This window comes from Gymnoscopelus microlampas (assembly GCF_963454915.1).
Source record: "Gymnoscopelus microlampas genome assembly, chromosome: 17".
NCBI lineage: Eukaryota > Metazoa > Chordata > Actinopteri > Myctophiformes > Myctophidae > Gymnoscopelus > Gymnoscopelus microlampas.
Genome location: NC_139954.1, coordinates 38,280,636 through 38,294,204, shown reverse-complemented (window position 1 = coordinate 38,294,204; position 13,569 = coordinate 38,280,636). Strand labels below are relative to the sequence as shown.

The window sequence follows — 13,569 nt, the reverse complement described above, 5'->3', positions numbered from 1 at the left end:
CTATGTGTCTTGGCTTGCCACCACCACAAATAACTCTGGCTGTAAAACACTACGATGCCGTGTGACGCTGTGTGTCTAAAGGAAGGAGCACAACAACCTAGGAACATTTCCCAGTATCTTAGGAGCACTTTTAGAGTGTAAGAGCTGGATGTTGTTCAGAACCAGGCATAGCTGAGTGCTTATGCCATCTTTTTTTCACTTCAAGGTCGACTTCAGTCAAATGGGTTAATAATCCAACTCCTCCTTGAGCAAAGGCAGGAGTGAGGAGGACCAAGCACGCACACGCACACACACACACACACACACACACACAAAATAGTTTCCCCCTGAGAGAGAGGCAACTGGGGCAGGATGGCACAGACCGGCAATAGAAATCTTCATGACTGCAGCAAGGAAAGTGCGTGTGCGTGCGAGTGCGAGTGCGAGTGCGAGTGCGAGTGCGTGTGTGTGTGTGTGTGTGTGTGTGGTGGGGGGGGGGGGGGGTATCTCCCTGTGTCAGGCTAAGACAAACAGCGAAACATCACGCTCTCCACAGCTGGGAGAAAACAGAAAACGTTCTTCTTAAGCACCGCCCAATGAAGCTGGGCTTGAAGGCCAAAGGAAACATATTACAGTGTTATTCATTTGATCAGACACGCCTGCGTCCTATATGAGCCCATTCAAATTCATACTCCATGTTAACCACGTTAGACTCATTGAAAACATTCGTCCCTGATTCTGGTGACTGATATTGTCATTCTAATGCATGAAGGGACCATTATTTTTCTATTACTTTTTTCTTATTTACGTTTATTTTATAAAAAACAAATTCATTTTCTAATGTTGAAAAAGGTTATAGGAAAATGGCGGTCCAGGGTTCTTGAGGGCGTTCCAGGTGGTCCCCAGTTTAACCACTTTAATCCTACAGTATATATATAGTATATTATATACATCAGCTATTTAAAAAGACATCTTGAAAAATATATGACATTTTTGGAATATTTTAAACATTCTAACAGCACACATCTTGTATGGGGGTCCATGACACCAAATATTTTCAGATGGGGGTCTGCTGTAAAATACATTAATTTGGGGACATGAAAAGGTTTGAGAACCACTGATCCATCCAACCCAGTCAGTGTGTGTTATGTGAATCATCACCCTGGTAGTTTGAATGGAAACAAATAACAGCTCCAGCTGACGTCAACGAACTGTGCCTGGCTGGGTTCAGGCTCGGCCCAGTCCTGGAGCCAGTGGAACTAACTTCTTGGTCATTGGCCTAAAAAGTAATGTTTGTTCTTGGGTTAGTCCTTTTCTTTTTTTTCTCTCATTAAGACCTGAGGCCGATTCTACAAATGTCTTCTAAAACAGTTTTCTGAAAAAAAGGTATGTTGCTATATCAGTGGTGCTCAAACTTTTTCCTGTCAAGGACCGCCAAAATGATATGTATTTGACCGCAGACCCCCATCTCAAAATATTTTGTTCCAGGGACCCCCAGAAGCAAAGATTTCAGTTAAAAATGTTCGCTTAAAAAATATATTTATATTCAAAGATTTGCACACATTTTCACGATTAAAAAAAAAGCAGATCTACAAGCTCATGACGTGTCATGCCACGCTATGAGCATGTAGATCTGCTATTTTTGAATAGCCAAAGTATAAAATATTGGTTAAAGTGGTTAAAATATAAAATGACACAGATGCCTTCCCGCTTTTAACCCATTAAGACCTGGAACGCATCTGTGTCACTTTAGATTTCTTTGACTATTCAACAATAGCAGATATACAAGCTCATAGCGCGGCACCGAGTGCCGCGCCATGAGCTTGTAGATCTGCTATTTATTTATTTTTAATCCAAAAACTGTTAGGATTTAGAATTTTTTAAAGAATCGCCTCAGGTTTTAATGGGTTAATGGGTTCAAGTTTGTCCTCAAATCAATGTTACAAACATGCAGCACGTGATCTCTAAGACCCTAGGCTGTTTATTTAGCTGTTACAACCTGCTGTGTAATCTATGTCTATGTCAAAATAAGAACACGTCTCAAATGCAAAGAGACCGAATACTCAAGTCCAAGGAAGCAGCTGTCAGCTTGACTAAAAGCCCTGCTCAGAAAAAACGGCAGGGTGTCTAATTGCAAAATAACAAATGCTTATAAAAGTGCTTATTAGGGTTGTCCGATATTGGCTTTTTTACCGATAACCGATATACCGATATTGTCCAACTCTTAATTACCGATACCGATATCAACCGATACCGATATATGCGGGGATTATTGTGATTAGGGTAAGCTCAAATTTCATATCACACACACCATATACAGTAAGAACTCCTGTAACTTATTTATAAAGCCAAAAAAAAAAAAAAATGCTAATATCGGCCGATAATATCGGGAGGCCGATAAAATCGGACATCCCTAGTGCTTATCAATCACCTTGTTTATAAAGAAATCCACAGCCATTATCACCTGCCAGCTGGCTGCTGGAGCACCATATTTGCACAAGATAATCAAAACATTAACCACTTGGGGGACGACCAAGTAGCAGCCGAATGGCTGGGAAGCAATGCTCTTCAGCGACTTCCCGGGTTCGATGCCGGCGACAATGTTACTGAATGTCATCCCCCTACTCTCTCTCTGCATCTGTCTCCACAGTCAAAAATAAAATATAAAGAATAAAAAATAACCTAAAAAAACCTTTAAGAAATATTAAAATAGCCAAAGATGGCTATTTTCACTATTGAATACAGCTTAAGTGGTTATTTCATCATTTATTTTTGTAGGTTTGCGTCCTGGGACGCAAACCTATCCCAGCTGAAAAGGTTTCAGAACCCCTCATTTAAACCCTACATCAGGGGTCTTCAACAGGGGGTCCGGGACCCCTAGGGGGTTCTCAGAGTTACTACAGGGGGTCCGCCAAATCTTTATGATATGATTTTTTATTTTTTTACATTAACCAGTTGAACCCTAGCATCCCTTTTCTGAGGATAACTTTAGCCAAAAATAGCAGATCTACAAGCTCACAACGCCTCACGCTGCAAGGCGTTGTGAGATCGGCTATTTTTGGCAAAGAGTTATAGGTGTAGAGGGAAAAAAGAGTGCAAGTGTTTATCTGAAACACAATTTTATACAATATAGAGGGGGTCCCTGCTTCATCTCTCTCTCAGCTAGGGGGTCCTTGGCCTGAAAACGTTGAAGAGCCCTGCCCTACATGCTTAATGTCTCCCAGACAGAGGGAGACATTAAGACATAGACACTATACTATGCTCCCCTACTTTTTCCCCCCCATCTACACCAAATGTCTTCGCCAAAAACAGCCGACATGCAAGCTCACAACGCGACACGTTGTTGTGAGCTTGTATAGGTCTGCTATTTTCACCAAAATGTTCACCTACTACAACAAGTACTTCACAACTCACGTTGGCCACGGCTTGCTTCCTCGTCGTCTGCTCTCTAGATCAGACTCCTCGTCCGAGCTGCTGCTGGCTGTGGCCTCAGAGTCCAGCGCTTCCTGGAGCTCTCTCAGCACCGCCCGGCCGGAGCAGCCAAACTCCTCTAGCTCCGTGGACGGCACCGGGGGAGACGGGCGGGCGCCGCGACCCGTGGGACATCTGCGTGTTGCGGGCGAAGGAGGCTTTAGTGTCGTCAGTGGTGTAAAGTAACTAAGTACATTTACTCAAGTACTGTACTCATTGAGTGCCATTAACGTGTTTCACGTGTTTGTTTGTTTTTTTTAACCCAAGATATCATCATCTGAAGATTTGCAGCTCCATCCACTCCTTGTTTAACTTATAACTTAAAAAGGCTGTATCTCGCTTCCTAAGCACTTTTTTTTTACTTTGAAAAAAAAAAAAAAGAAAAATCATAATGGCCAGAAATAGATAATAATAATTTGGGCACTCAATGAGTTAAGTACAATTTTGAGGTACTTTTACTTTACTGGAGTATTTCCAATTGTCCATACTTTTACTTCTACCCCACTAAATCTCAGAGGCAAATATTGCACTTTTACTCCACTACAATTATTTGAAAACTTTAGTTACTAGTTACTTTGCAGATATAAATCATTACATTATAAAACACACATTAACCACTTTAGCCCTATTTTATACCTAGGCTATTTGAAAATAGCCGATCTACAAGCTCGTAGCTTGTAGATCTGCTATTTTCAAACATTTTAGTACTTTTACTTTTGGTACTGTACACTACTTTTGTAGTTTTACTCAACGGAGATTCACTTTTAACAGAGTACTTCTACATTGCGGTATGGATACTTTTACTTAAGTAAAACATTTGAGTACTTTTTCCACCACTGCTTGGTAACGTCCTGAGTGTTGGAGGAGGTGGAGGAGGAGATCCCTCTGGTCTGAAGAAGGGCCTTCTCCAGGCCCTCCAGCTGCTGGCCGCAGTGCAGCACGGCGTGCCGCCCTTGGAGAGCCTGGAGTCTCCTCTGCAGCCTCCCGGCCCAGCTCTGCAGGCCTGCCTGCCTGGAGAGCTGCCATCGGGTCAGCTCCCGCACCGTCGCCTCTTCCAGCAATGCTGCGTCAGACGCGGGCCGAGTGCGGTTGGAGTTCGAACCGACCCCCCAAGGCTGTGCCAGAGCTAGGGGGTGATGACTGTCTACCACCTCCTCCTTCTCCTCCTCCTGGGTCACAGTAACGGGGTGTGTGAGGAAGGTAGGGTGGTACCGGGGCTGGGCCTTCTCCTCCCAATGGAAGAGCGGAGGAGGAAGAGGAGCAGGGGCCTGGGGAACATAGTCACGGCCATCTGGCCCGCAGCCAGGCGCGCCGCTGTGTCCTGGCTGCATGCGTGCTTCTTGCCTATTGTGCTCGGGGACAGGGAGCAAATACATGTCTGCTGCACCTGGGAGCCCTGGGGCCACCCGAGGAGGGGAATCTTTTAAGCTTTTGTGGATGGACAGGAGGCTGAGGATGGAGGCCGGGCTGGGGAGGAGCACGGCCTTGTATTGGGCAGCAGATGTCGCCAGCATCGGGGGAAGGAGCGGGACCTCCGACGTGCTCTTGGAGAGGCAGGAGTCCATCTTTTGGGAGTAGCCGTCCTCTGTTCTTTTCATCAGAGGCTCCGTTTCGACGCGGAGCACGGCCCCCCCATCGGAATCCAAGTTATTCGACAGAGGAGAAGACAGATGGACCCCGTGGCCGTCCTTGTTGGTGATCTTGGTATGGGCCGGGGCCATTCTAGGCCGGGGGGCCAATCTGCAGGCTTCACAGGAGCACCTGTGATGCTCCAATGTTGGCTAGTGAGCAAACATACGTAACGTAAATAAATAAACACATAATTTAACCACTTCAAGCCTATATAATTTGTCACTTGATAATAGCAAAACAGACAAACTACTATGTGTGTGTGTGTGTGTGGGGGGGGGGGGTGTGATTGGTCCAAATGAACCAGGATAGTCACCAGAGACTTTTACTTTTTGATTAATTTTTTTATAAAAATCTCTTTTTTTCGAGGGAGACCTGGCCAAGACACTGAGACGTGATATGGAGCAGAATAATTAAAAACAGCAAAGGAAAACACAAACATTTGAACAAATTAAAATAGTATTAAATCACATTCCAAAAAAGGGTTTCTACATCAGTAAGTGCATTTCGTATTGATTACATTAAAATATTTGACAAAATGAAGGAACCTTCCTCTAATTATTTCAAGGTGATAGGCTCCATGCACAGCAGCCATCACTTCCTTCACAGGTGTTACCAATGATACTAATGAAGGCTCTGTTCCATTTAGTCTAGCACAGTGGTTTCCACGACCCCCATAACTCACACCTGTAAGGGGCTATTTGGAAGCCCGGCCATGAGGGTCCCTGGACCCCAACTGTAGACCCACTGGTGTAACAGAGTGTTTCCAGTGAGCCAACATGCACAATATCAGCACCCTGACTCTGTTTGACCAGAATGGAACAGAGCCTTCATTAGTATCATTGGTAACACCTGTGAATGTCTTCATAATATGGCTGCTGTGCTGTGAATAGAGCCTTTTGCTCTCAAAGAGAGATGATTTGATTTCCCCTACTGACCCACATTAGCCCATATTCTACACTGGCGGTAGTCGACAGCCGCTCTACAGTGTTGCCAGAGTCTGCGAGAGAAACAAGCAACGAGGTCTATGAAAACAAGCCCAACAGAAGAGACTATACAGGCTACCATACCTGCCAAACCCTCCTGGATTCTGCCACTACAGCTATTTGAAAATAGCCGATCTACAAGCTCACAACGCGTCGCGATGTGAGGCGTTGTGTTGTGAGCTTATAGATCTTGTGAGCTTGTAGAATTAAAAAAAATAATAATAATAAAGGTAACTTTGGAACATTTTTGAAACATTTTAACAACACATATCTTGTATGGGGGAGGGTGTCTCTGGCACAAATATTTTTAGATGGGTGTCTGTGGACAAATACATATTAATTGTGGGGGTCCTTGACATGTTTCAGATCCACTTGTCCAGATCCAACAACATTAGGAAACAAGCCCAAAAATAAGCAACTATCCAATATATTTACAAGCAACTTTACAGAAAAACAAGACCAAAAGTCGCTTATAATAAGCTGACATGGCAACCCTGCCGCTCTAACATAATTTATCCTGAGCTAAAAGCCAATGTAATCATAATGTCACGCAAACCGTTAGGAAAATGGTAAATTGGGTTAACGTCTCTCTTTGGAACAGTCTCAGTAAGCAAACACATCGATGTCAAAGCAAACCAAATCCGATCTGATTTGATCTGATCTGATCAATCAATGTTTAATCACGTAAAAATCAAAGTCACTCACCTGAGCAGGAGTCAAGAGAGAGAGTGAGAGTGCGTAACGTCACGGTAATTTAACGTTCATAACGGTTAACGAAATATCTCATCAAATCCCCGTTTTTCCTGATTGGAGAAATCCGTCAAAATCCATTTGGTTTGTAGTAAGAAATCCAACAGTAATGTGTATGAGAATCACATCAAAGGCGGCTGATTAGGGTTAATTAATGTTTGATTTATTGTCATTATTATTATTATTATTATTGGTTTGTGCTTCTGCTTCGGTTGTTTCGTCCATCATAACAGCCATGGATGGAATGAAATCTGCTGCAGCAGCTGATATGCAATGTTGCCAGACTCTGCGAGAGAAATAAGCAGTAACCAGGTATGTGCAGACAAGCCCAAAAGAAGCGTGCCACATGACATTGGCTATTTGAAAATAGATGCTTCGCGTTGTGAGCTTGTACATCTGCTATTTTCAAAACTCTTGCAATAAAATGTGGAATATTTGGAATATTTATGAAACATTCTAACAACACAAATGCTCCCCTGGGCACAAAACATTTTCATGACAATATTATTTGAGAAACACTGGTTTAAATAATGATTAAAATATTTGGAAACAAGCCCACAATCGCGACCGTTGTGAGCTTGTACATCGGCTACTTTCAAAGAGCCCAACGTATGTTTAAAGGGTGAAGGAATTAAGGGCTCGCTTCTTTTGGGCTTGTTTACATAGACCTAGTTGCTTGTTTCTTTCGCAAAACCTGGCAACACTAGTACAGGGGCGTGCCTGAGTGGGAAAGACCCTCTGTACTACGCTGTTTGGAGTTACACCAGCATCAGTGACCCATCGATTTATGTGACCCCAGGGGTCTCCGTTTAGCTATTTAAGTGTATTTATTTTTAGTTATCCATTGTTATCTATGTATTATTATATTAATATGCATGCTATATTTTGCACATTGTATTTGACACTCCTGCTATTGGATGTATATTTTATTCTGCACATTGTACCAGCAATGTGTTATGTCAAAAGATAAGCCATTGTAACTGTCTCAAGACAGACACTAACTATTATTTCCAGTACATCCACTATTTTGGCGAACACACACACACACACACACACACACACACACACACACACACACACACACACACACACACACACACACACACACACACACACACACACACACACACACACACACACATACATAAAATGGAGTGGCCTGGCAGGGGCGATCTAGTTATTTCTCCCCTGGTCCCTATGGAGAGACAGCAGGTGTCTTTATCCTCTTGGTGTTTGACCTGGATCAGTCAGGTTAGTACAGACAGATCCAGCACTGATACAGTGCTCATCTCAAAGCCCCGCTCCGCTGGCTAGTTGGCTGGCTGGTATGGTAGCTGGCTGGAGGGTTATAATAATAATAATAATAATAATAATAATGTTTATTGTCCCCAAGGGGAAAATTGTCTTCACAAGGTCTGTTCACAACAAAAACAACATAACAACATGACAACAAAAACAACATATCACAAGACAAAGACATTGAGGGGGGTTACAGCAGTGGTTCTCAAACTTTTTCATGTCAAGGACCCCCAAATTGACACTTATTAGCCTGTGGACCCCCATTTCAAAAGATAAGCCAGGGACCCCCATAATAGAAGATCTTTTACGGCTCTAGCAGTGATTCTCAACCATTTTAATTTCAAGGACCCCCAGTTTAACATGCATTAGGGCTACGGACCCCCATTTAATGGCATTTATATCTCTGGGACCCCAATTCATATCGTAAAATCAATGTTAATTTAACTCTGAGAGTGTACAAATGGAACCAAATGGACCCAGGAACCAAATGGACCCAACGGGTCCATTTGGTTCCATTTGTACACTCTCAGAGTTACAGACCCATAAGGATCCATTTGGTTCCTGTCCATCATTTAGCTGGGGACCCCCTGGAACCCCCTCAAGTACCCCTGGGGGTCCCCGGACCCCACTTTGAGAACCAATGGGTTACAGCATGGGAAGCAGGGGGTCGTTAGGCCTCAATGGATGGGCTGCAGATTTAAGATAACACTAAGAGTGCATGTGTGTTTGTGTGATGGAGAGATTGTGTGTGTATTTTATCGGGCTTAAAGAAGACTGGTCAGTCTTGGTCAGTAAAGTAGTCATGAAAGATGATAAGGTTGGTGATAACATTTACCACTGTGTCTGAGGTGTGACAGGTAGACGTACTATAACCGTACCCACTTTTAAAAAAATACTGCTGTAAACCACCTCTTGGAGTGAAGTGGCAGTATTTCATTCTCAGCATTTCAACTGAACTAGTGCACTGGCCATTCTGCAGCAGGGCCATTCAGGGCCTGTGCCCATTAAGAATACAGTATGTGTCCATTAGGAATGGACATGCTAATAACATTGTCAAGAACCACAGTATGGCTGCTTGCAGCATTGAGAACCGAACCGCTCATCTGATCGACATCACTGTGGACAATGCACAGCGAATGCTGGAATTAATAGATTGATATTCAAACCCCTTCATTAGTTATTATAATAACACACACTAACCAGAAAACCTGGCCTGATTTACAGTGCCACTACAGTGATATGTAGTGCCACCATGAGGCCAATTTGACAGACACACATACAGGGGTGAAAACATCATCTCCGCCTTCCGGCCTGTCGAAAGATAATGTATCACCTATATCGCCTCTTGTTGGATCACAATGTATTGCGTTTTAACTACTTTTGCGTGACATTGTCAAACGACGTAAGTAAGGGGGTTAAAAACTAAAACATAAAAAGTTGAATTATAGAGACAAGGTTTCTACCCGACAGGTAAGATATGCTTATTTTAAAATGGCAGATATATAAGCTTGTAGATCTGCTATTTTCATCATGAGACGATCCCGGTCCTAAGTGACTGGGTTACTTTTTTCCTCCTCCTTTATTTATCCACTCTTATCCATTAAAACCGGGAAAGCATCGTGTAATTTTAGATTTTAGTGTTGGCTATTCAAAATTAGCAGATATACAATATCACTGCGAGCTTTTGTGCACCTTTTGTGCAAACCAGTATATGTGCATATGTGGATTAGAGCAGAAAGCTCATCTGACCTAAAGAATATTTGATTGACTCCTGTAAGCTCCACTAAAGTTAAACTTGAGGGGGTTCCAGGGGCAAAATCCAAGTATATCAGTTATAGCATCAGAATGAGATCAGTTTCACCACTTTAGCCTCATATACATTAGCTATTTGAAAATAGCCAATCCAAGCTCACAGCAAGCTTTGTTTTTGTTTTGTTGTTAGAATATTTTTGACAAATCTTTTATGGGGGGTACCTGCTATAGCACAAACTATTTTCAGATGAGGGGCCTGAGGCCAAATATTATTTTGGGGGTCCTTGACATGAAAACGTTTGAGAACCAAGACCTAGATCTTAGTAGATCTTGACCATGTAGAACAGTCTTATGCCATTAGAAGATCTTTTTTTCCCTCCCAGTTCCCAGATACCTTTCATTAAGCAGGGGCTTGAGTGAAGTAGGCCATGTTCATCCAGGGAGTAGTATTTGTGCATCATTCAAAATTCATTTACAGATGTTTATTACAATGTTTCAATGAGACACTACTGTCACCATCCCAGTTTTACTGAACCTGTGAGCTATTAAGCATCGCCCTCTACTGGAAATATTGTAAATTGCATTTTTACTATAATTGACAGTTTGTTATTGGGGCTATAGTTGTGGATATACTCAACCGCAGTGCTTGAGTCACAGTATAGGTAGGCCTACTTCTTGGTCAAATATTACTCCACTACAAGTGAAGGTTGTTCAATGAAATGTGTACTTAAAGGACAACTTTGTTTTTTTACAACCAATGTTTATGTTTTAGATTGTAATTAAAGTAAATAAAAGATGAGTGTTAATTTTTTTTTTTTTACTGCTTTCTATAGTTTTAGCAATTTTCACAATCTTTTTTACAGTGTTTTCACAGTGGGCGGGGGCATTCTGTCCGGTGGCTAAATATGTATTTTTTTAACACATTAACCCGGCGTTTTCTTTATTATTATTTACAGTAGCTCTTCTAGCCCCCAATAACTCACATCTGGCCATCTCAGACAGCCGGACCTTTTTTATTGTGTAAAAAAGGCATATTTAGCCACCGGACAGAATGCCCCCGCCCACTGTAAAAAATATCGCAAAAAATGCTAAAACTATAGAAAGCAGTAAATGAAAAAAAAATTACACTCATCATTTATTTACTTTAATTACAAGCTAAAATATAAACCTTGGTTGTAAAAAACCAAAGTTGTCCTTTAAGTTGAAGTACTGGAGTACTTGCTTTTAAAAATACTTCAGTATTCAAAAGTACACACTTTTAAGAATACTTAAAGGAGTATTTAATTTTAAACACTTTTGGGGTGATTTTAATGTCTACTCTGACTTTTGTGTGCACCCCAGACAGTTGATGCAACATTCAATTCTGATTCAATATACAGTCAGTATATAGAGGGGGCAGAAAGCCCCATGCACTCTGGGGGGAAAAGCACCCCATAGGACATCTGACCCAAATTAATTTTGATTCCACATTAACATTGAAATAATATTTTATTTCTGTTATTTTGGCCATTTAAAGCAGTCTTTAAAACCTGTACGTTACTGATATTAATATAAGTATGACTTAAAATCTTATGCAAACTGATCTTTTATTGCATCATGTAATGTCGGAATACTTAAAGCTTCTAAAATTTGAAATAGATGCCGTTAGTTAAATGAGTTAGCCACTAAACTAGCCATTTAGCTAGCCACTTGTCCTACCAATATTTATTTACTTTACTTATGTACACAGTTATGTAACAATTTTAAACTACAGTATAGCTAACGTGTAAGTATTTAAAACAAAATAGAACTAAAGGGGGAAAATGCCCCAGCCAGAGGCCTTTTGCCCCAAACACAGTCAGTCACATCAATGACTTAACAAAAAAAAAGGCTATTATGATTTGTTTCTCCAAACAAGTGGATGATATCCTAAACCCTTCCTAGTGACATACCAAAAGCATGTGTAATGTCATTACATTGTGTTTTTCAGGATGACAAAAAGAATCATGTGTAAATGACATTTGGTGGCATTTGGTGCTTTTTTTGAGAAATACAGCCCAGGAACTGTATTGCATGCGGCTCCTCCATGCAGCAGCATCAACATATATATTTATAATAATATTATAATAATAATAAACATATATTATATTTCTAACTGCACAGAATCAATTGTGTGTGTCCTCTAGTCTGCATACCTTGAGAACTGTTCAGTGTGTGCGCGCGCGCGCGTGTGTGTGTGTGTGTGTGTGTGTGTGTGTGTGTGTGTGTGCGCGCGCCCGCGTGTGTTTCTGCAGTTTGTTGCACTGGCGGTTGTACAGAAATCCTTCTATAAATTACGCATTTGGGGCCTGGTCTTCAAGATACGCAAGGAAACAGGGATACCCATGTACCTGTCAGACTACTTCAATAACGTAAAAGACTCACACTGCAGGCACAACACCAGATAGAGCTCCACTGATCTCACACAACCCAGATTTGGCACAAACATGGGGTCAAATTCCTTCTACTGCTGCTATACCACCAAAATGTGGAATGCCCTTCCAACAAACATCACAAAGTGTGACTCCTTACCCTCCTTCAAAACCGCCATTAAAGAGCACCTGTCTGCAATTTGTAACTGGTCCTAGAAAAGCACTCTCTGCTTAGCACCACTGTACATACAGTACAGGCCTACGTTCATTGCTACTAGTGTTGATTTATGTCTTGTTTATTATTGTATGTCTTTAAATGTCTTAATGAATTGAATACACAGGACCACAATAGAAACAAGCCCCTAGGGCTTTTTGTGCTATCCTTTTAACTATCATTGTAAACCGTACCTCTGTATAATTTGCAAACTGTTGATAAAGTATTCAATTCACCAAATCTCTGCGTGTTCAAACACAGCGTGCATATTGCGGAGGACCCAAGCGGGAAGTTGGTCTATGAATCGCTGTGTATCTGTCTGTCTGCCCATATATGGAGTTCCCTGATGACATCAATATGACGTCATAGTACTGATGTCATAGACTGGCCTGCAAGTACGATAATGGGCAATGCACTAAGTACTCTGACAACAAGTATTATATAACCAAAGGGGAATCCACCAGAACAGTGGTTCTCAAAGTGGGGTCAGCTAAATGAGATAAAATAGCGAGCTTTTAGTCCACTGTAACTCTATATACAGTATTGGCTATTTGAAAATAGCAGATCTGCTATCTTCAAAAAATGTGAAAGCTTTGGAATAGTTATTTAAACATAACACATGTTCTTGAGGGGGTTCCCTGGTACAGAATCATTTCAGATGGGGGTCCGTGGCCAAATATATATATATTTTTAAATTTAGGGGTCCTTGACAAAAGTTTGAGAACCACTGCACTTGAAGGAAAATAAACAAAAAATAGTTTGACCATTGTGTTTTACCTCAATGCTACCTGTTGAGCGTTATTTTGGATTAGTTTATTATTACAGTACTATTATTATTATTATTACTACATTTTTTATATTTATTGATCAATTTGTATTTTTTGTATTGGCCCACCATATTCAGGTGGGTTGGGGTAGAACACTGGTTCTCAACATCCGCTCCGGGGGACCACCAGGTGGTCCAAATGGACCCTTATGGGTCTGTAATTCTGAGTGTACAAATTGACTAAATTGACCTGTATCCATTTGGTACAATTTGTACACTCTCAGTTAAATTAACACTGAGAATCTTATAGACTGTAGACTGGGGTCTCAAAGA

The 13,569-nt window shown here is 41.5% G+C and overlaps 1 protein-coding gene across 5 annotated transcripts in view; it reads right to left on the bottom strand.

Annotated features, from left to right (window-relative positions):
* Positions 1–7,047, bottom strand: part of kansl1l (KAT8 regulatory NSL complex subunit 1-like) — a 46,840-nt gene extending 39,793 nt beyond the window's left edge. For all 5 annotated transcript variants that reach the window (XM_084084410.1, XM_084084409.1, XM_084084411.1 and 2 more), the window contains exons 1-3: positions 6,771–7,047; positions 4,276–5,231; positions 3,394–3,585 (exon numbers count right to left, since the gene is read on the bottom strand). In XM_084084410.1, the coding sequence (XP_083940536.1) occupies positions 3,394–3,585; positions 4,276–5,171 (1,088 nt within the window). In that variant the 5' untranslated portion in view covers positions 5,172–5,231; positions 6,771–7,047. The remainder of the gene's footprint in view (positions 1–3,393; positions 3,586–4,275; positions 5,232–6,770) is intronic.
* Between the last annotated feature and the right edge of the window lie 6,522 nt (positions 7,048–13,569).